This window comes from Ananas comosus, linkage group 4 (genome assembly GCF_001540865.1).
Source record: "Ananas comosus cultivar F153 linkage group 4, ASM154086v1, whole genome shotgun sequence".
Taxonomy (NCBI): domain Eukaryota; kingdom Viridiplantae; phylum Streptophyta; class Magnoliopsida; order Poales; family Bromeliaceae; genus Ananas; species Ananas comosus.
In genome coordinates this window covers 8739450-8761040 of record NC_033624.1, presented here as the reverse complement: position 1 = coordinate 8761040, position 21591 = coordinate 8739450, and the positions used below count along the sequence as shown (strand labels likewise).

At 38.9% G+C, this 21591-nt stretch overlaps 1 protein-coding gene across 1 annotated transcript; it reads left to right on the top strand.

The window, feature by feature from the left end:
* LOC109709363 (E3 ubiquitin-protein ligase SP1) lies at positions 1726-15183 on the top strand. The gene is made up of 12 exons (XM_020231574.1): positions 1726-2037; positions 2239-2332; positions 2450-2502; positions 7734-7858; positions 7949-8044; positions 12156-12293; positions 12371-12436; positions 12659-12771; positions 12891-13001; positions 14207-14250; positions 14355-14463; positions 14745-15183. The coding sequence occupies exons 2-12, from the start codon at positions 2259-2261 to the stop codon at positions 14845-14847; spliced, it is 1032 nt and encodes a 343-aa protein (XP_020087163.1). The 5' UTR covers positions 1726-2037; positions 2239-2258; the 3' UTR covers positions 14848-15183.

Sequence of the window (21591 nt, the reverse complement as noted above, 5' to 3'; positions counted from 1 at the left end):
CAATGATTCATCATCTACTATATCATGATCAATATATTCATTCGCTCCCATAGGGCATCGAATTTTGTATTTAAGACAACATTCTTCTCTATTACAATTTACTAAACGATACATTCTCCTCTCAAAATTCGTATAGGTCGTATCTGAACGAATCGCGATCAATTTCTTTCGACCACCGAAATATCGGGGACTATTTCCATCCATAACTAACTGTCCATCCCAATGAACACTAAGAGACATTCGACGACTAGCTATTTTAACTACACAGGAAAAAGAATCAACAACATTCTCCATGTTCTTAATTGTGAAAACTAAATGGAAACTAGAAACCTCCAAATGGAAACTTTAAACAGAAAGTCTTATCAACAGTAATCAAATGGAAACTATAAACCTCCAAATGGAAACTATAACAGAAAGTCTTATCAACATTCTCCATGTTCTTGATATAAATTAGTATGCTAGTAATCCAGTTTTCTCGAAGAAATAAACTATAAACCTCCAAAAGAGGTTTCTAAACCTCCAAAAGAGGTTTCTATAGTAGAATACTAATTATTTCCAATCCCAAAATCAAATCAATTAGTAACCAAATAAACTATTCTAATTAGTAACCAGAAAGCTATTCCAATACATTTAAAGTGTATTTGTGCATTTGTGCCATTCAAAGTGAGATTGTCATCTAACTAAAGTACATTTACAGCTAAACCAACTACATTTATATTAAACCTACACTAGAAAACACACCTGAGAGAGGGATGGGCAGCGACCTCGGCAGGGGCGGCGGCGGTGACGTCGGCGACCGTGGGCGGCGACCTTGGCACAGGCGGCGGCGACAGGGGCGGCGACTTTGGCACGGGCGGCGGCGACAGGGGGCGGCGACCTCGGCACGAGCGGCGGCGACAGGGGGCAGCTCGTGGAGAGGGATGGGCAGAGAGGGAGATAGAGAGAGAGACAAAGAGATAGAGAGAGAAAGCGTGAGCGCGAAAAGGAAGGGAAAGGTATCGGGCTTGGTCTGGGGGTAGGGTAACCTAATGAAGACGGTGAACGGTTCACCGTCTTCATAAAACGGTGAATCGTTCATCGCGTTATGAAGACGGTGAACAATTAACCGCCTTATCTAGGAGACAGGGATTGCACTAAAGATGGTGTGTTAGTTCTCAGATAAGACGGTGAACCACTCACCGTCTTATCTGTGTTTTAGCCCCCCTCTCGAGAACTAAGCGAAATTAGGCTGGGTGGGATTCTACACTAAAGACAAGGATTTGCTTAGGCGGTGAATGGTTGATGCATCGAGAAGGCGGTAAACGATTCACCGCTTTATCAAGTCGAGAAGATGGTAAACCATTCACCACCTTCTCTAGTACTTTACGCTTAGAGAAGACGGTAGACCATTCACCGCCTTCTCGAGGCCCTTGCGGGCCGCACATTGCTGAGAAGGCGGTGAATGGTCCACACCTTGAGAAGACGGTGAACCATTCATCGCCTTCAAGATGGGTTCCCAAAGATGGTGAACGAATCACCGTCTTTGTGAGCAACGCTGATCTGGCGGCTGAGGTGGCGAGAGGAGGGTTAGTTTTACAAATAAAAGTTTCACATAATTACTTTGGCAATTACGAAATTTTAGAGAGTTATTTTCGAAAAAAGTCCAGCTAATTAGCGGAAGGGGCTGTGTTTGGTCTCCATTCATGCCGGATGGGTTTTTAATTTTTGGTTGTTTTTAGCTTTTACCGGCCTCAAGTCTCTTAACCCAAAGCCCCTCTCGATCGAGGGCTTGAGAGTTCAAACTCACTTTCCTCGCCTCGCCCAGTCGCCTTAATCCCTCGCCTCGCCACCGACACCGTCTACTCGACCGCTCCGCCTACAGACTACAGTCCTACTCCCGGCGGAACCCTCTCGAGCTTGCAGATTTATAGAGCTCGCTGCCGATTACTTCCTTTCCGGCGCCGCCTCTCCGTCCACCGTTTCTAGACCTCTCATCGTTGCTCCAACCGGCCCTCCTCAACCTTCGCCGTGCCTTCGCCCTCTTCCGCGATTATCCAGGTTTGCTACGAATCCCGCTTCCACAAATTTTGATTTTTCAACGATTGGCGGGGATCCCCTCGGGGACGGGGCCGTTCATAACCCAACATTCCCTTCCTTGGGTTTGAAGTTATACCCCTCTTTCTTTTCTTTTCTTTTCTTTTTTTTCTTTTTTTTCTTATTTCCCCTTCTCTTTTATAACTTCTCTAAATTTGTTTGAAGTATTTGGCATTTCTGGGAGGATGATCCCATGCGGTGGAGTGGGATGCTGTTTGAGTGCTGCAGCTCTTTATCTACTGGGAAGAAGCAGCGGAAGGTATACGTAGATCGCATAGCTTGATTTTTTTATACGTAGATCGCATAGCTTGATTTTTTTCCCCCTTCAATTTGTTATTTTGCGTGATTATGAATGATAATTGAGATTTTGTTTCAGGGACGCAGATATTCTCCGGTCGGTGACTAGAGTTAATCAATTGAAGGATCTGGGTAAGACGGTTCCTTGCATTTTAAATGGTTATTGCTCTCATTTTATGCCAGCCGTGCTTTGTGACTTGGATTTGTGTGATCACAAGTGCCCGTCTGGATGAGCACCTGACTAGGTGGATGAGGTTTTGTTTGTAGTCCGGTAAATATATATATGAAGTACAATAACCAAGTCATGTGCGGAGATGCGGAAGTTGTTATTTTGTTTAGTTTGAGACTTCTTTTTGATTGATGCTGCTCTTTCTGGTGCAGATATTGGCTTGACGCATTTGTATTGGGTTATGATTTTCCATGCTTGAAAAAAGAAAAAAAACAAAACCAATATCACGTCATGCTTATATTTTAGAATGTGATTAATAGTTTTCTGTGTTGAGTCTTTAGCGGTACAAAGTAAATGCTTTCACCTCCTGCGCTAAAACAACATTCTTGAATCTTGACACGGATTGCTTACATATTTGTATAACATATGTTTGTGACGAAAGGGTTTAAGTGCGGTGCATGGAGTTATGCCAAGTATTTGCTGGTACAGTATGTATGGTGCGTGCCGTGCCGATGTGTGCCGTTAGCAAAGATAACTGTGTGCCGACACACTATAGCATTTGACATTAATAATTTAGTAGCTTACTATATAATATAGGGTAAATTACACTGTTACTCCTTGAACTTTTGGCGAAGTTTCACTTTACCCCTCGAACTCCTAAAATGGACATCTAACCCTATAAACTCTAATATTTCGTTTATGTTACCCCTTCCGTCAGTTTTCCGTCAAGCTCGGTTAACCGGAAACTGACGGAAGGGGTAAAACGAATGAAATATTAGAGTTTAGGGTGTTAGATGTCTATTTTATAGTTTGGGGGGTTAAGTGAAACTCGCCAAAAGTTCAGGAGGTAGTAGTGTAATTTACTCCGTAGGGGACTCTTGACTATAAATTATTTTATTATAATATGTTACTTATGGATTGACTACTAATCCTCAAGTTAGTGATCATACTTGATTTTGAATTTATATATATTTTTTATCCTAAAATAAATCATACCATAATTTATCCTACATTTTATTGTAATAAAATAAAAATGAAAGAAATGAATTAGAGTGGCTTAAAGATAAAAAAAGAGCGATACTAACTATCTATGATGCTCGAACACTCTACTATCCTGGTGTACTCGCTAATATGGTTGATTTACAATAGGTGTCCTCACTTGGATATTGAGATTTTAATTCTCAGTTAATTTTCTGTAGTACTCGTTTGTCCCTTTTATCTTTAGAAGCATTGTTTTATAAAATACGCTTAAGTAAAATTTTTGTACTTAATTTCAGCCAATTAGAAATTTTTAATATAAAAATATAAAAATAATTTATAGTAAAAATTTGGGTAAATTGTATTGTTACCCCCTGAACTTTTGGCGAGTTTCACTTAACCCCCCAGACTCCTAAAATAGACATCTAACACCCTAAACTCTAATATTTTATTCGTTTTACCCCTTCTGTCAGTTTCCGATTAACGGAGCTTGACGGAAAACTGACGGAAGGGGTAACATGAATGAAATATTAGAGTTTACGGGGTTAGATGTCCATTTTAGAAGTTCGAGGGGTAAAGTGAAACTTCGCCAAAAGTTCAGGGGGTAACAATGCAATTTACCCATATAATTTATATCTTAATTAAATCTTTTGTGTTTTATTGATGTAAATACTACTAATTTCAAGGAAAGATGGTTTTATCGGCACGGTGGGCAAGGGCCATGACAATGAACGCTTAAATCCTTGTTTATGCTAGAAAAGTGACTTTTTAAAGTAATAAACAAGTGAGTTATAAAATCTGCTTAACTTCTGATTGAGAGCAGCTACACATGTTTTTTTCTCCAGACTACGATGAAAATTATATTTGTTTTTCCACCATGATAGAACTATCAGGACTCTAGCTCATAGGATCTATGATGTTTCCAGGAAAGAGCGTAAGAGTGTAAGATAAGGAGTATCTTGTGCATTTCTTTGTTACTTTAGTTCACTATTTTTAAATGCTGCATCTCTGTTAGACTAAACAAACATGGAACTATATGTATTTACTTGAACCTACTGTAAGTTAGTCCAACTATAAGTACTTTGTGTAACCAACTGACATCTTCTTATGAGCTTGTTAATCTCTATCCCCTTTATAATTTACACGAAATTTTGTACATGGTTTTTCTCTTTAATTCCAATGTATTTACAATTATATGTAATTCTAATATGACAAATCAGCCCGAATGTGGATCTCTTTTTTTGCATTCTTTTTTTTTTTTTTTTTTTTTTGTTGCTGTTCTGCAGTCCATCTACCATTGATGTCAATATTGATGATTACCTGTATTATTCGAATAATATGCCTATTTATGTGCACTTTTGAGGCGATTAAATTATTCTACTACAACTTTTGGGCACTTGAACAATTGCATATACTATTTCCTGTCACTTCCATGAAGTTATATAATTTTCTTTCAAATTTTAAATTGTTCAATAAACAGGTTATCAAAAAATCAACTTACAGTTATGAAGGATATATTTATCAAGGATGTCCGACCAGGCCTTCCCAATGTTTCTTGATGACTTATTTTTCAATCATTCAGCTTAGAATGTTAAAGTCCATCAAGGATTATCGTGCTGCTGGCATGGGGCATGCGAGTGTGTCACCCAATGGCACGGCACACCGGGATGGGGTTTGCTAATGTCAGCGTACTCCTCCGTGCTGTGGCATGCAGCTGGCACAGTAGTATTGGATTTGGCATGGGGTTTTTAAGCTTTCTATAGTACTTTAATATCTATAATAGCTAGACTACATGGTGTTCTTTTATTTCCAATAAAATGACCTCCTCCTAACTAATCATTTTCAGAAGGTATTTAAAAATCAAAAAGATGAAAAAATTCAAAATAGTTAAAATCTCTAGAGAGAAGGATGAACCCTCCACGGATCCCCATAGGCAAACCACAAAGTACTTAGATTAGATGATTTAGTACTTCTACACAAGAGAGCATCCAGTTCCCTTTGATCTTAAAAATAAACACAATATTTCTTCACCAACAATATCAAGAAAGAAGACACACCTTTGGATTGCTCGAAATAATATACTCTTGCTATTTTGATAGAATGAGAGAAGATATAGAAGTTTGTCCTTTCTCTGTAAAAGCTCTTTTAAGTCTCCGACCAAAGAATGAAAGGAAGAATTTGAGAGATCCTAAAATGGCCCTATGACTTCATGAGAGTCTTTTAACTTCAAAATAACTTTAAAAAATTAAGGGCGTTTTTGGTTGGAAGTCGGAATCGGGATCAGAATCGGAATCAAAATAAGCTGGAATCGGAATCGGAATAACTCATTACCTAATTCTGTTTGGTTCGTCACCTGATTCGGAGTCGGAATAAATCATTCCCATTGTTGGTGTTTGGTTCAGATAAATATAAAAAACGTAATCAAATTAATATACTAAATTTATCTTTATAATATATTAATTTAAATTCAAATTTATAAGTTAAATTCGAAATACTTGATTAAATTTTAATTTTTAATTCAAGTTCAAATTAAAATTTAAAATTATAAATTTAATTTCTAAATTTAAACTCATATTTTAATTAAAAAAGTTGAAAAAAGAAATTTAATCCGAATAAATATCCATTCTGTCCGGATTCAATTTTCAATCCGGCCTCCTAGGCCGGATTGAAAAAAGAGGTGATTGGGGGATTCCCATTTCACTCGGGAATCGGAATCGGAATGGGACTCCCGTATACCAAACACCCACAAATGGATTCACCCATTCCGATTCCGATTCCAGGGTGAAAAAGAAGTGAACCAACATGCCTTAAGTGTATTAGTGCCTACTGGCACCTACGATGCCCACTCAGCACCCAATACACTGCGTTATGCCTAGATACATTGCAACACACCTTAATATACCTAGGCACACCCAACATTTTGGTACAGAGTGGCATGGCCCCATGATATGTGGCGGTTGAGTGCCAACATGGCATGGTATAGTCGACACGGGGCCATGCTATACAACTTGGATTTCCTTTTTGTTACTTGAGATATTGAATGTCACATAATCTAGAAAGGTTGGAAAGCTATCATTAAAATTTGAGTATGATGCTATTATAGATACTAAAGTGCATGGAATGCTATTGTAATAACTAATAAGTAGGTAGGAAAGTAGAAAAAAGTTTGAATTTGATGCTCAACTAAAACATAAATAGTTATGTCAATCTTTCATAAGAAGAGAATATCAATATCAATCATGAAAGTTCGGGTTGTTAAAATGGAAGTGTGCTTTTATGCTTGTGGATTAATGGTAGTACTCTTGATGATTTCTGTTTCTGATTTTGCGTGGTTATGAAGCATTAAGCTCAGCAAATATAGCAGAGATGTTAATGCTGGGGTCAATGAGCTAAAGGGATTGAATAATATATGTTTATTTCTGTTTAGGAATTAGTAGTACCACCAAGTGAGGATGTTAGTCTGGGAATGGCATAGATTGATTACAAATGTTAAATGGAAAACAATCAGTTCAAGGTTGAAGTTTGAATTTTGATGCAAGTGAGAGGTTCTACACGGGTAAGTGGAATATTGAAATGGGTATAGCAAGAAACAATGAGAAGTAAGTACTATGATTCTTGTGGGAGGAATTATTGAAGATAGAGTAGAAGAGGAAAGGGTAGCACCAGTTGAGGATATTAGGCTGGAAATGGCGTAGCTTGATTGGATATGTTTAATTGAAAACACTAAATTCAAGGTTGAAGTTTAGAATTTTCATGCTAATGAGATGTTCTAGAAGGGTTAGTGGAATACTGAAATGGGTATAGCAAGAAACAATGATAAGTATTATGATTATTGTGGGAGGAATCATTAAGATACCATAGAGTGGGTAATAATCAACATAGCCATGATTAAAATTAGGTAAACTTCAATTTGCCCTTCTGTAGTTTAGCTCATTTACACTTTTGCCACTCTGTGGTGAAAATGTTGCACTTAACCTTATTGTTATTTGGTGCATTAAGTAAACTTTTGCATCGAAGAAGTTGCGCTTTCTTTGGTAAATTTGATATTTCCGCAATAATCTTAGATTATACCTTTTGCTGTTTGGTTCTGATTTTCCTGCTATCAATCTTATGGGGTGAAGAACTACTCAAGTGGTGGCAATAATCCTACTAAATTTTATCTGAATATAAAAGCGAGTGCATAAAGTATTCTCTTGTATTGCTATGTTTGTCACAGCGGCTCTTTTGGATACTGCCCGTAAGGTTCTTCCTCTTATTGTTACCATCTCTGGACGGGTAGGCTCTGATGCACCAATAATCTGTGAACAAAGTGGTTTGAGAGGCGTAATAGTTGAGGAAACGGTAAGTGTTAATTCTTAATGCAACCTTGAGTTTATTTCTCCAGATGTGTTTCTTTTCGATATTATCTTATTCCTTGATTATTTTACTTAGGCGGAGCAGCACTTCTTAAAGCATAATGATGCTGGGTCATGGATACAAGATTCTGCTTTGATGCTTTCTATGAGCAAAGAGGTTCCATGGTACCTGGTAAGAAATGATTACAATATTCACTTTTGGACTTGGTTTTGATGATATTGCGAGTTCACAGGCTGATCTGAGCTATCTGGCACAGCACTTAAACCGACATGCAACAAATTATCATTGTCTTATCTCGTGTATGTGTTACCTGATAATTCATCTTAATTATATTCATCTGGGCATGCCAACATGACATGACATGTTGTTACTGGAAGGACAGTTGGCTATGTGTCACTGCCAAAAAATTTTGGAAGGCTAGAGGTATTTGGCACTATGACATGAATCCCCACCCAACACACATATGGCCATACCAAAGACTTGATGACCTTGGGTGCATTTTCCGCTGGCTGGAGTTTTGCATTAGGCTTTTTGTGCAATTGGGGTATAAACAAGAATTCAAAATAGAGGGAAAATAAAAATCACAGAAATATAGAATTAGTTCATGGGAAAATAAAAATGACAGAAATATAGAATTAGTTCATGGGATTATCTGTTACATTTTTTTTTGTGATCCTTTAAAGCCATTATCTTGTTCAAAAGATGAGTCATATATATTATTGCCTTTGTGTCCCTGTTTGTATTCTGTAACAATAGATAGTTGAATGAGTATTAGCAGATGATAAGCATATAAAGTATTTCAGCGGCTTGATTCATGAGCTATTTATTACCGGAATGCTAATTGATTTGTCATTCTTTGGAGCGTAACAAGCATGTCTGTCACATCCCAATCCTCGCCAATTTGGTCGGGTTCGGGTCACGTCAACAGACGCCGAACGGATAGCATTTTCCCTGTTCGCCCAAGGCTCCAACAACATGTATAATTAAGCAATCAAACAAAGAGATATGCAATTATACAAGACTTGCACGAGGACAAATAACAACGGAAGCGAAAGCTCTAAGCTAAACATACAATCATACACGATATTTGATTACATTTAAACCAAATACTTGTAACTAAAACTATTGCATTCATTTAGCTTTCATTCATAGTTCTTTACATCTTAATCATTCCACCAAAACACATGATTGTTTACAATTTTACATTTTTAAATCAACAAAGGAAGTTGATACATGTACAAAAGGAATGACTAAAAATGTGTAAGTCCCGGTGGCCACTAGCTATGGCGCAATACCCTTGCCTCGGTCCTCCGCCGCCCCGCTCGTGCTCGGACCTGTAGGGTTAGTGGTGTGAGAACTATAACGAAGTTCCCAGTGGGTTCGGCAACCGACCTCGCCGACTTATCCACTAGGTCTATTCAGGCATAAGTATTTCAAAGAAAAGGAAACTGTAACCAATGCTAATGCTAATACTATGCCTGCAAGAAAGATGTCAGTGGATATATAATCGAATAATGAATGCTCATGCATGCATGCTTGTTCCATACTTTACCTTGGCTTTTACCCAATCTTATCGGTTAACCTTGTTAACCCCAATAACTCACAACCCGAAATCCCTTAATAACGGGGGCCTCGAACCACCCTAGGGACCGTCCTCTGGGGGGACTTTACCACGCCCAGTGGTGACCAACTCCGGAGCGCACCGCTCGAGGGGGAGCTACCTCCCTCAAGCCAAGACTTATCATGAGTATCGATCCAATTCTCAACTTGAGGATACATAGCCACTACTCACAATGCCATTGTCATAATAGGTTTCTATCTATTTGTTCATGCTACTTTTCAAGTCATACTTGTCTCAATGTAACTATGATTAAACTATGTTTAACAACCAATTTCTCAATGCCAATCATGTCTCTATTGTCAATGTCACTTTTGTTTACTATTATTCAAGTCCAAGTCTCACATTCATACAACTTTAGGGTTCTACCATACATGTCCATTATGGTTCTATCATTCTCTATGTTCAACTACGTTAGAAGCATGTAAATGAAATCAAACCAAGGTTCACATGTAATCTAACTCTACTATGCATGAATGACTGTACATTAATATGCTCAAATGAAAGGTGAAATAGACATAGAAGGGAATCCAACGATTCCAGCGTGCACCCCTCACCTCGAATAGTGTAGAAGGGTTGTAGTTCGACTCGTGATTTTAGGACGCCTCTCCCGCGACCTAAACCCAAAATAAAGCCAAATTAGGCCCTATATACAAGATCTCATATCTAAACTTTTCGTAGTTGTCCCACGCGTCGGGAATACCCCCAATTAGGTTTCCAAGAGGTCAATTTGCCTCGGAAACGATCGGAGGCAAAAGCTCCAATTTCCAAGCCCTAACAATGTCATATAGGGTTTTCTCCTAGATTGATCTCATCTCTAAGCAAATGATAGCTTAGAATCACCTAGGAAGCTCTCTAATACTATTATACCAAGCCTCTAGAACCATTCCTAGGGCATCTACTTTGGATTCTAACAATTCACCATGAGAGGGTTCCAAGAAAACCATGTTTTCATGGTGTTCAAGGCTCTAGCATGCTTCTAAAGCCTCTGAAGAGACCAAATCTCCAAAACCTAAGGTAAGAATCCTAACCCTAGAGGAGTTCATGCACAAAACTCACCTTAGCCACGAGCTCACCCAAGTCCACCTTGATGGAGAGCTCCTAGAACCACCAAAACCACCAAAATCCCTTCATATCTCCTTCTTCTCTTTCACCACCTTGCCCTAGAGTGAAATCTCTAGAGAGAAAGAGAGATATGAGAGAAAGAGGAGGAGGAGGGGCTGCTGCTGTGAAAGGAGAAGAGATGGGGTTAATATGGTGTGCTACAATTGCAACTAGGCCCCCCAAATTTTCTTATTTGCAGCAGGTCTCAATGTTGCTGCCAGACCAAAGTGTACCGGTACACGGGATGCTGTCACCGGTAACACAATTACCCAGAGGCAAACCTGAGAGCAATTCTCGCAGGTTTTTCCAAAGTGTACCGGTACACACCAGAGGTGTCACCGGTAACACAGGCAAAATTTCTCAAACCCGAGGGTCTTTCCCCTCTCGGCCTGCAATGCTGTACCGGTTACAACTCGATGGTTGTACCGGTACACTTTGCTCCAGAATGCAGTTTTGCGCCGTTTTTGATTCTGTTTCGCGCTGTTCGATGCTAAAACCTTTCAACACCTTTTAAACTCATTTTTAGCCCTTCCAACATTGTTGGAATGCCAATTGGAACTTGTCCAACTAATTCTTTTGCGGACTTTAACCAATTTGGCTAAAGTTCAACAATTTCTTCCGGGTTTCAATATGTTACAATGTCTATTACAGTTTGTGTCCTAATTAATTGAGGAACATGAAAGCATTGTTCTTAATTCTTAAAGGAAAAAGAAAGAACAAAGAGAAAGGAAAGGGAAGATGAAAGCAACAGTTTTAAGGGCACATGTTTTTAACTGATTCTACTGATAGCCCGGTATATATTGTGAGCACTAAATATTCATGCGACTTGTTTTGAGATTAATGGGTCATTGTGATGGCTTATTTGTGATTTGTCTTTCTGTGACTAGAAAACAAAGATCACGAGTCTTACTTGGTTTAGTAGATTACATTACATAAGTGGAATCTTTGACCTTTGCCCATTTGCCTTACCTGATCTGCTTCAATCCCAGTCTAAGTTCTGCAATGGTTGGAGTCAGGTCAATATCAACATTTCCAAATTGGTTTTGGCATGAGTGGATCTGTATCCAACTTAAACTAACCCATTGTTTCCCTAGTCCCAATATTTTTAATAGTTCTATTGGATTAAGTATTACTATTATTTTTGCTGACATGCATCAACCTTGATGACATTATTCATGCTTGCTTCTTTTCTAGTCAATAAAGGCTTTCCAACACATACCATCACTTTTTGGGTACTTTGTCTTATGGATTGTAGCAAGTTAAATACACATGACCGGTGCGAGTGAGACTCTTCGATGGATTCAAACATAAAGAACATTTGTTGTGCTGATCCTTTTGCTCTCTGTTTTTCTGCTGAACTTGTCTAGTTAAAATTTAACTTCTCAATGGCTCAAAACATTAAAATTTCATCAGTTTTGAGTCATATTTTCTTTCTTTAAATAGTATAATTCTATGGAGTTTGGTCAAAGCTGTTGGAGGAATCTACTCTTGTATCTTGACTTGTTTTAGAATAAATAGCAGTGGTCTAGCCTAATTTCTTTAATAACTTAATTAAACCAGGATGATGGGACTGGACGTGTGTATGTTGTGGGGGCTCGTGGTGCCACTGGTCTGGTCTTAACTGTGGCAAGTGAAGTTTTCGAGGAATCAGGGCGATCTCTTGTGCGTGGGACTCTGGATTATTTGCAAGGCCTCAAGGTTTGTCGATTCAAAATACTGAAAAATTTGAACACTAAGCTAAAGTTATGCTCTCATATCATTACTCCGCTTTTCAGATGCTTGGTGTTAAGCGAACGGAAAGAGTTCTGCCCACCGGAAGTTCCTTCACTGTGGTTGGCGAGGTAGTATGCTAAGTATTGACAAGTGAACTATGCTATTTGTAGTGCTTATTTCTAAATTTTGGAATTTTCTTTTGTTTGACTTCACTTTAACATGATAAAAGCGATCATTTTCCTAAAGCCGCATATTGATTAATGTTTGATGTTAAATGTATACTGAAAAAAGATATCTATAATCTCTGATTCTGTTTGCTTCTGTCTGTGATTCTTGTGTTCTCTTGACAGGCTGTCAAAGATGATGTTGGAACTGTTCGAATTCAGCGGCCGGATAGAGGACCATTTTATGTGTCTCCAAAAGATATTGATCAACTGATTGCAAATCTTGGAAAGTGGGCAAGGTATTTTATGTTATACAATAAGCAAAGCTCATATATTTGCATGTCTATCGAAAACTTATTAGGATATGTATGGTTTAAGAAAACTACGGTATAGCTAACACTTCTGATAAGTTTAATAGGTGGTACCAATTTGCTTCTATGGGATTTACAGTCTTTGGTGTCTTTTTGCTCGCTAAGCATGCCCTTCAGTGTGTTTTGGAAAGACGGCGCCGCTGGGAATTACAAAAAAGGTAGAAAATCTGAACTTTCATTAGAATTTTTGGCTTGTATTATGGGGACATCTATGTAAAAATTTTACATCACTTAATGAACCCTTAATTGTATATTCTTTTACTACAAAAACAAACAATTAGTTGCCGCTATTAGGTACAACATATTGTTTATTGATGTGTGGTTTTGTTTGTCCTTTGTGATCTCTTGGTTAGGCATATTTAGCAACCATTAGACCCTTAGATGGACATTCTTTGTACTGTGATCTTACAGAATAGAACGTTCAATGGTACACCCAACATGTTCTGTGAATTTCATCTCTTATGTTCATAAAAGTATATTTTCAAGGGTGTCAGAACTTATCTATCTTCAACAAAGACGGATATGGAATATGGATCCGACACGATAGCGGCGCAGCAATACGCCAAATTCTCAAAAAGTAGGATACAATATATAGGGGATATGAGATTAAAAAATATTTAAATTGAAATTTATATTCATTTTACAATGATATTTTATTAAATACACAGCAATAACCTGAAAGGTGAAAAAGCATGTTGTATTTTATTTTGTTTGTGTAATGAAATAATGGGTTATGGGTCCGGTGGTTTGTAAAATGATTTTACCAAAATTAACCCCTGAATGTTCATCCTGGATGTGGCCTGTATCTTTCTCATATTCTGCCAGTTTTTCCATTTTCTATAAATGCAGATGTTTAGTTGCCCTATCCAACATGTATCGGCTGCATCTAAGGCGAATAATACGAATTGGAGACAACCACAGCATGTAAAATGAATTATCTGTGCGCCCTAGATCTTTCTTATTTTCATATGTAAATGACCACAGCATTTCTAGGGAATTTTTAATCAAGTCATTGAGTTCAAATTAGAACTTATATTTATTTTGAGGCAAATCCATAAACTATTTCTCGTACTGTTATGTACTTTCTGTTGATATTATGGCATAACCCATCTTCAGACCACATGCTAAAGTTGCACAGAGATAACGTGAAGAATAAGATCAATTTTGTTTAATACGTATCCTCAGAAGAGTACGGATCAGTAACCCCAGTGTTTTCTTCATGGCGGATGCATTTCTTAAGGCGGTGTCTTGTCTTTTAGATGTTTTCCTTAATTTGTACGTTGGCAGTGGATTATGTCTCCAAATTAGTGCACTGTAGATTTCGATCAACTTCAGCAGAATCTCATTTCTGCTATCTGTGCAGGGTAATTGCTGCAGCAGCACAACGACAAGCAAGGGAAGCTGAAGGTTATTTTTTCAGTTTGTGATGCTTGTTCTTTTTTGGCATCATAGACCTTTTACAATTGATATTCATCTGGTTTTCTTCTTTTTTCCCCCTTTCCCCTCTGCAGGATCGAATGGGAAGTCTGATAAAGCACCAGAAAATGCCAAAAAAGATCATCTGGTGCTAGACATATGTGTTATCTGCCTTGAGCAAGAATACAACGCTGTTTTTGTTCCGTAAGCATATTATGCACCATTTTTTTTTTTTTCCCTTTGTTTTAATGCACTTTCAGATATTTTAATATTTCATATACTGTATGTTGTGAAAATATTTGCCACTTCTTTCTTAAATCAATGATGATGTAAGATTCTAGTAAGTATGATCTTGTAGTGATAAATTCTGCGTCGGCAATGCATTTATTTTCTCTTGACAATTAGTTTTGCTATTTCCTTCGCTTCGTATAGCCTAACAATGGATCTTGAAGTGACTGTTATGGGTTTTTTTTCAAAATTCGCAGGTGCGGTCACATGTGTTGCTGTATGACGTGCTCCTCACAATTGGCCAACTGTCCCCTCTGCCGCAGAAGAATCGATCAAGTTGTAAGGACTTTCCGCCATTGAGGCGCCAATCATAGGGCAGGACGGTCCTCTTCAATCTGAAAGCTCTGCTTTGCGTTGATGTGAAGTGATTCGGGCTTTTCGAAAGAATGGTTGCATTTATTGGGTCAGTCATTGCTCGAGATGTTATCTTGCATCATCGGTATTAGCTCAAAGTTGTCAAAAGCTCGAATCTCTCTATTTGACACTGATTATCTCTACAAGTAGCTTACTTCGTCGATGTATCAGAAAAATGAACCTTTAAGTTTCTCGCCTCCGTGGCTATTTATAGCACTGTAAAATGTAAAAAATCTTCAATGTTGCTTGATGTGTGCAAACAAATTCTTCCTTTTTTTATTACTTGCCGGGTTGTCTGTCTGTTGTAGTTTTTCGTTGACTTTACGTTATCAGTTTAAAGAAAGGGTGAATTACATCGTTGGTCGCTGGGACGTTCAGTGGAATTTTATTTAGATCACCAATTTCTTCATTTGTTTCAACTAAAGTCACTAAATTTTAATTTTTATTTCTATCAAATCACTTTATTAAATTTCCTATAATTTTTGAAATAAAAAAATTTTCAAATAAAGAGATAAAAGTAACAGATAATTAAGCTAATTTAGTTATAAAGTCACCTCTAGGAAGTGCAATGTAACAGTTGAATAATTAATGGAGGGAGTTGAAATGGCTGCCGAGTATTGTAATGTTTTTTTTTTTTTTTCCTTTGATAGTTGCATTGGGTGCCGTATCATTATTTCACTAGTAGAAAATTAAGTTACTCGGGAGTCTTAGCTAGTGATCCGGTTGAAATAGAAAGTAAAGTTCAACGCTGTAACTGATAAAAATTAAAAGAATTAATTCCATACAAATTAAGTTTCAGTGACCGACCAAGGACTAATTAATTAGCCTTAATTTTATACCTTTCTTCTACGCTCAGGTAAAGTTTTATGCTCTTTATCTAAAGTGGCAATCAGTGTCATCGATCGATCAACTTGCCTGCCATTTCTGGAAATGGCAACTTAACTTTTGCATACACAATTAATAGTGTATGCATGTACATGTACATGTACATAATAATAAAATTAGTATTATTCTGTGCAGACTTTTTTATTAGTTGGTTTCGCCCGCACAGAATACCACTAGCTAGGAACCTTGTCATCTCCACCGTGCTTAGCGTAGAGATGGGCTCCGGAGTCAAGAAGAGTATTATTCATATTTATTTATTTATTTATTAGGAACGTAGAATTTATTCTCACATGTATAATTTGACGCGTACGTCAGGATCGATCAACAGCATTATTTATTATATGCTGTTTTAATCGCTCGCTCCACAGCAATCTCAGGAATATAGATTTAGGTCTTCTTTTTGTTAGTGGGTTCGGGTATCGTCTACCAAAGCACAAGAATTTTCGCCCTCACCAGTCACCAGTCACCAGTCACCAGTCACCAGTCACCGGTCACCGGTTATATATGTATACATTTTAGACGCGTTAAGAAGTCTTATTAAGCATTCAGACCTCCTGGGGAGCATCGATCGCATGCCCTTTATTATAAGTACCCCCTCTCGATCTCCTTACTCTTCACACCACTACTCATCAAGAGTAATTAAGCACTCACGCTCACGTCTCACCCTCATAAACCTCAGTGGCCGGCGGCAACATGGACAAGAAGCAGCCAACCGTCACCGACGAGCCCATGGGCATGTGCGAGAAGCTTTTCCATGCCCTGCAAACAAATACTGCCTTTCGACCCATTCGCCGTCTTACTTTCGGCCGCCAAGGTCAGACGGACGCCACCGCTGCCAATGATAAGGCCGACAATCCTCCTCCGCCGCCATCCTTCAATGACTATTCTTTGAGTCTTACTACTCCTATAAAACCTCATAAAACCGATATACCAAAAACCAACAATCAACTCCCGCCAGCAAAGCAAGTGACGACCACACTAGTAGACAAGTTGACTCCACCAAAGAAGGCAAATATGGTAAAGGTTGAGAACAAGGTCAGGAAAGAAACAATAGATCAGGAAGACAAAGTTTCTCCTATTACTAAGGCTTCGCCTTTTGCTCCTACTACTCCTGATGTTAGAATTATTACGCCAACTAATTCCACTAAGATAGAACCAAAGGATTCTAGAAAGATGCTGCTGCCAACTCCAGCTCCACCAAGAGGGTCGATAAGTCGACAAACAACTCCGCCACCTACGACGACAGAAAATCCAAAAAAGAATATAAATGAAAAGGTCGAAGATTATATTCAACGTGCCAAGAGCAAGTTTAGGACCGGTTCTGGAGTTGGAAAAGCACCGTCCTCTGATAATTGATAGAAGAGAGAAAAATAGCTTTATATATCTTTCTATTTAATGAGTGAGTGCATTATGGACGCTACGCCTTGGTGCTATCTGAGGCATACATGTATTTGTCAAGTGATTTGTTCACTATGTTATCCGTGAGGAATAAAATTTTCTCATTGAGTCAAATTAGAAGGATTAACGAATTGCATGACTTAATTTACAAAAGATTCGACCTCTATGCTTCAAAATCAACAATTTGAGTTAATTATAGAACCTTTTTTTTTTTTTTTTTTTTTTTTTTTTTTTTTTTTTTTTTGTTATAGAAGAATCTGGCTATTGCTAGATATTATAAACATTCTATCCCAGTGCTAAGATCTTATTTTAAAATTTTTAGCAGCAATTTCAATCTTCAAGGAAAGAAATTTAATTTACAGCACGGTAGAATTTAGTATCGACAAATCAAGACATTTCGACCATTTGAAGTTTACTAGTATCTATTTTGCAAGCTTAAACGATTCTTCCTTTCTTGTAAAACTAGTTAAGGGGACCCGCGCGTTGCGGCGGGGAGCTAATACAACAGTCCTGTATTACAGATTTTAAATAAATTTTTTTCCAACTAATTTTAGGTCAAGGTATTTTTTATTACTTACAACTAATTCGAAATGTACAAAATTTGTGAATGCAAAATTATGCAAAGCAACATGGCTTAATTTAAAATATAAGAGATTTGTAAATTTTATATTAAATAAAACAATAAGAAAAAAGCTTTAAAAGATAGGAATAAAAAAAAAGATAGAAAAGTAATGTGTACTTAATTTTTTTTAAATTTTATGCAGATCAAACTATTTCTGCAAAATAAAGCAAAAAATATAACCGATTGTTATTAAGAAATAGGTTTATTAGATTCAATCACATGAATTAGCTTTTTAGCATGAAAGATCGAAATATTTGTCAAAATTGATTATAGCTAAATAAATCTGAACAGGTCTGTGATATAGGCTACACTTTATTTTACCAGAAACAAAAAAAAAAATAGAATAAAAATTGGCATCATTAACAAATATTGAAAATTGATGAAGCAGACAATATTTTTTTTAGATTGATCGATGTGGAGAGTAGCGAGTTTATGAGAGAGAGAGTGAGACAGAGTGGGAAGAAGAGACATTCTTTTGAAATACATGTTTGATTATTTATGTTACCTATTTAGTTTTCTTTTAAATCCTCTTTATTTAATATATCTACGGAAAATTTTTAAAAGGTCGTTAAAACATGGCTAGTTAATGTAAGGACTGAGATTTTGACAGTGCAAATAAACTCTCTGTTGATGATGTTTATGTGTGTAATTTAATTACATAAGCACTCGTCAAGTTTCAGAAGAAAATGAGCTAGAATGGAGAAGTTACGCGATTATTAGTTTTCACTTAAAGTGAATGGTAACCCGGTTTTTCGGTGAAGCCACGGAGTAGAGTTCACTTTCGGCGCGTATCAGACTCCGTTCATAGCAATCCAATAGCTTGTTTCGACCGGTTCAGCCATTCTGGAACCAATGGCACTGACGGATTTCAGATCCGATGCACGGTTTTCGAGAAAAAAGAGTTTTAACAAAAAGAGAGTTTTCGCTCTTTGCTATGCATGCATTTTTAAGACTCCTCGTGCTCTGTGCTTGTGACCTGGGGTTAGGTGAGAGTTATTTTTGGTACCTACTAGTGGTAGGGAATTCAAATTTGAATTTGAATTAAAGGTTTTAGGGTTTATACTTTGGCATATGTGCGATATACGAAATTAGAGAGCGGATGGGTTCCGTCGCGAATCCGTGACCAAATTTGACGAAACAAGATGGTAGTTTTGATGCCCTCGTCGTGCTGAACGCGATGGTGCAATCCGTTCGGAAATCCGATGAACGGATTGTCGGATATTGCATGAAGTTCGCTAAGGGGTCGAGAGTGGAAAATCGGGAAATTCACAAAAGTCGTAATATTTTATGTACCGAAGCACGTGAGATCGAGCATGGAGGTGCGTACATGCAAAACACATCCACTGTCAGGGACTCAGATGATAACAATTATCTTTGGGGGACTTCTCTGCAAAGTTGCAGGTTGTATGTAATGTTGCACTAGGATTTCTTAGCGTGAAACCCTAGATCTAGCCGACTTGCACCCCCAGTGAACCCTAACCGTCATCAGCACCTCTATGCCCTTGCCATGCGCGCACCCCTGCCGCCGGCGAGCAACACCGGCCGCCGGAAAAGCTCCACCTCCCTCTCCTCCATCATCTCCATCACCACCTTCACCCCCCTCGGCCTTCGACATCAGAGAAGGTCCGAGACACCCTAGGAAGCCTTTCCCTCGGCCGAGACCCTTTCCCGGAGCAGTCCCCGCCGGCCTCCGCCGTCTCCGCGCCCCTCCGGAGCTGCCCGAACTCCCTGCGGCCAGCAGCAGTCACCCAGGTCGAGCCTGGGTGATCCCTGCCTCCGCGCGCCACCGCCGTTTCCCATCGGTCGTGTCGCCCTCCGGTGACCTCCGGCGTGCCCCGGCGCGCCATCGCCGCCGCTCTCGATGCCGCCGGCCGTCGCTCTCCCTCTCCGCGGCCGCCCAAACCTTGAACGGGCCGAGGCCTGGTCTTCTCGACCACCGCGCATCGCCGCCACCCGAAGCATGGGGCGCCGACCTTCCTCGACCTCCGGCGACGTGCCGTCGTCGCCCCGACCTTCCTCCGGCCGCCGCCATTGTCACGCCCCGGGATCGATGCCAATTTGGCCCGACCCGAGCACGTCAAACAGACGCCGAACGGANTAGAAGCATGACTTCGCCTTCGCCTTCTTCGTGACTCTTTCCTTGTGAAACCGAATCTGGTTGATCGTAGGATTTTCGGGGAGTGGAGTCACTTCGTAATCACCTTCCACTGCTTCCCACAAGTCACTACCCTCCATGAAAGCGTTCATCTTCACTGCCCAAGCTTGATAATTTTCTCCATCAAACAAAGGTGGTGTCATAGAAGAAAAACCGCTTGCACTTGCCTCCATCTCCTTCTCTAGGACGAAAAACAAGTTCCCAGAAACTTCACAAGACCTTCACAGTTCCCGAAAGATCACAAAGGGCTCTGATACCAATTGTTAGTGTCTTCTATAGGTAATGAAACCTGCACCAACAGCAAAAATACTACAACAGAAGCAGGACAAATAACAACAGAACCTTTTCATAAGCAGGAACAGATTCTGTAGATGAAGGACGTCATAAATTTCGTGCAAAAAAAAAAAAAAAAAAAAAACACACGAAACTCTTGAGCGTATATGCTCTTTTTCAGATTGATACATACATAAAAAACATCCTTACATCAAACTTAACATAAAGAAGACAAATAAAAGAAGTTACAAGGTAACCACCCACTACCCTATGATGGCTCCTACAAAATAGGAAGTAACCCAAATCAAACTGAACAACAACAGCAAAGCATTAAAAAAACATCTACCACAACAGCCTTGAACCAATCCAACAAACTCCTCCTGGATCAAGTGCTGACACACACTCCAATCTTCTCCTTAAGCCACTCAAATCTGCCTACTTGAAATGACTTGGTGAAAAAATCGGCCAACTGATCTTCTGTAGTACAATAGACCAGTTCTACTTCACCCATCTGCTGCACTTCTCTAAGATAATAAAACTTCACCTTAAAGTGCTTTGTCTTACCATGAAAAACTGGATTTTTCGAAATTGCTAGTGCAGCTTGGTTATCCACAGAAATTTTTGTCTCTTTCTCCATTCTGTAACCCAGATCATCCAGAAGCTTCCTCAACCAAATAGCTTGATTCACAGCTCCTGTTGCTGCAACGAATTCAGCTTCTGCGGTCGACTGAGCTACTATATCTTGTTTCTTCGAACTCCATGAGAAACAGGCCGATCCCAAAGAGAAACAATACCCAGAAGTACTCTTTATGTCATCTACAGAACCAGCCCAATCACTATCAGAAAATCCATATAGCTCGAACTTCTGACACCTTCCGTACTTAACTCCATAAGAACTCGTCCCTTTAAGGTATCTAAGCACTCTTTTTGCAGCTGTCATGTGTACTTCACTAGCACAGTGCAGAAACCTTGAAAGAACACTTACAGGAAACAATATGTCCGGCCTTGTTGCTGTCAAATACATTAAACACCCGACTAAACTTCTGTAGAATGCATTGTCTGCAAGTGCAGAACCATCACTTCTGCTCAGTTTCTCCTTCTGGTTCATAGGAGTTGCAATACTCTTGCACTCCTCCATCCGAAATCTTTTCAAAATTTCTCTCACATACTTCTTCTGACAAATGAAGATCTCGCCTGGAATTTGATTCACCTCCATGCCAAGAAAAAATGCCATCTCTCCCAAATCAGTCATTTCAAACATTTGCATCAGATTCTGCTTCAATTTCTGTATGAGTCGCTGGTCATTTCCTGTAACCATAAGATCATCTACATACAAGGAAATGATAATCACACTCAG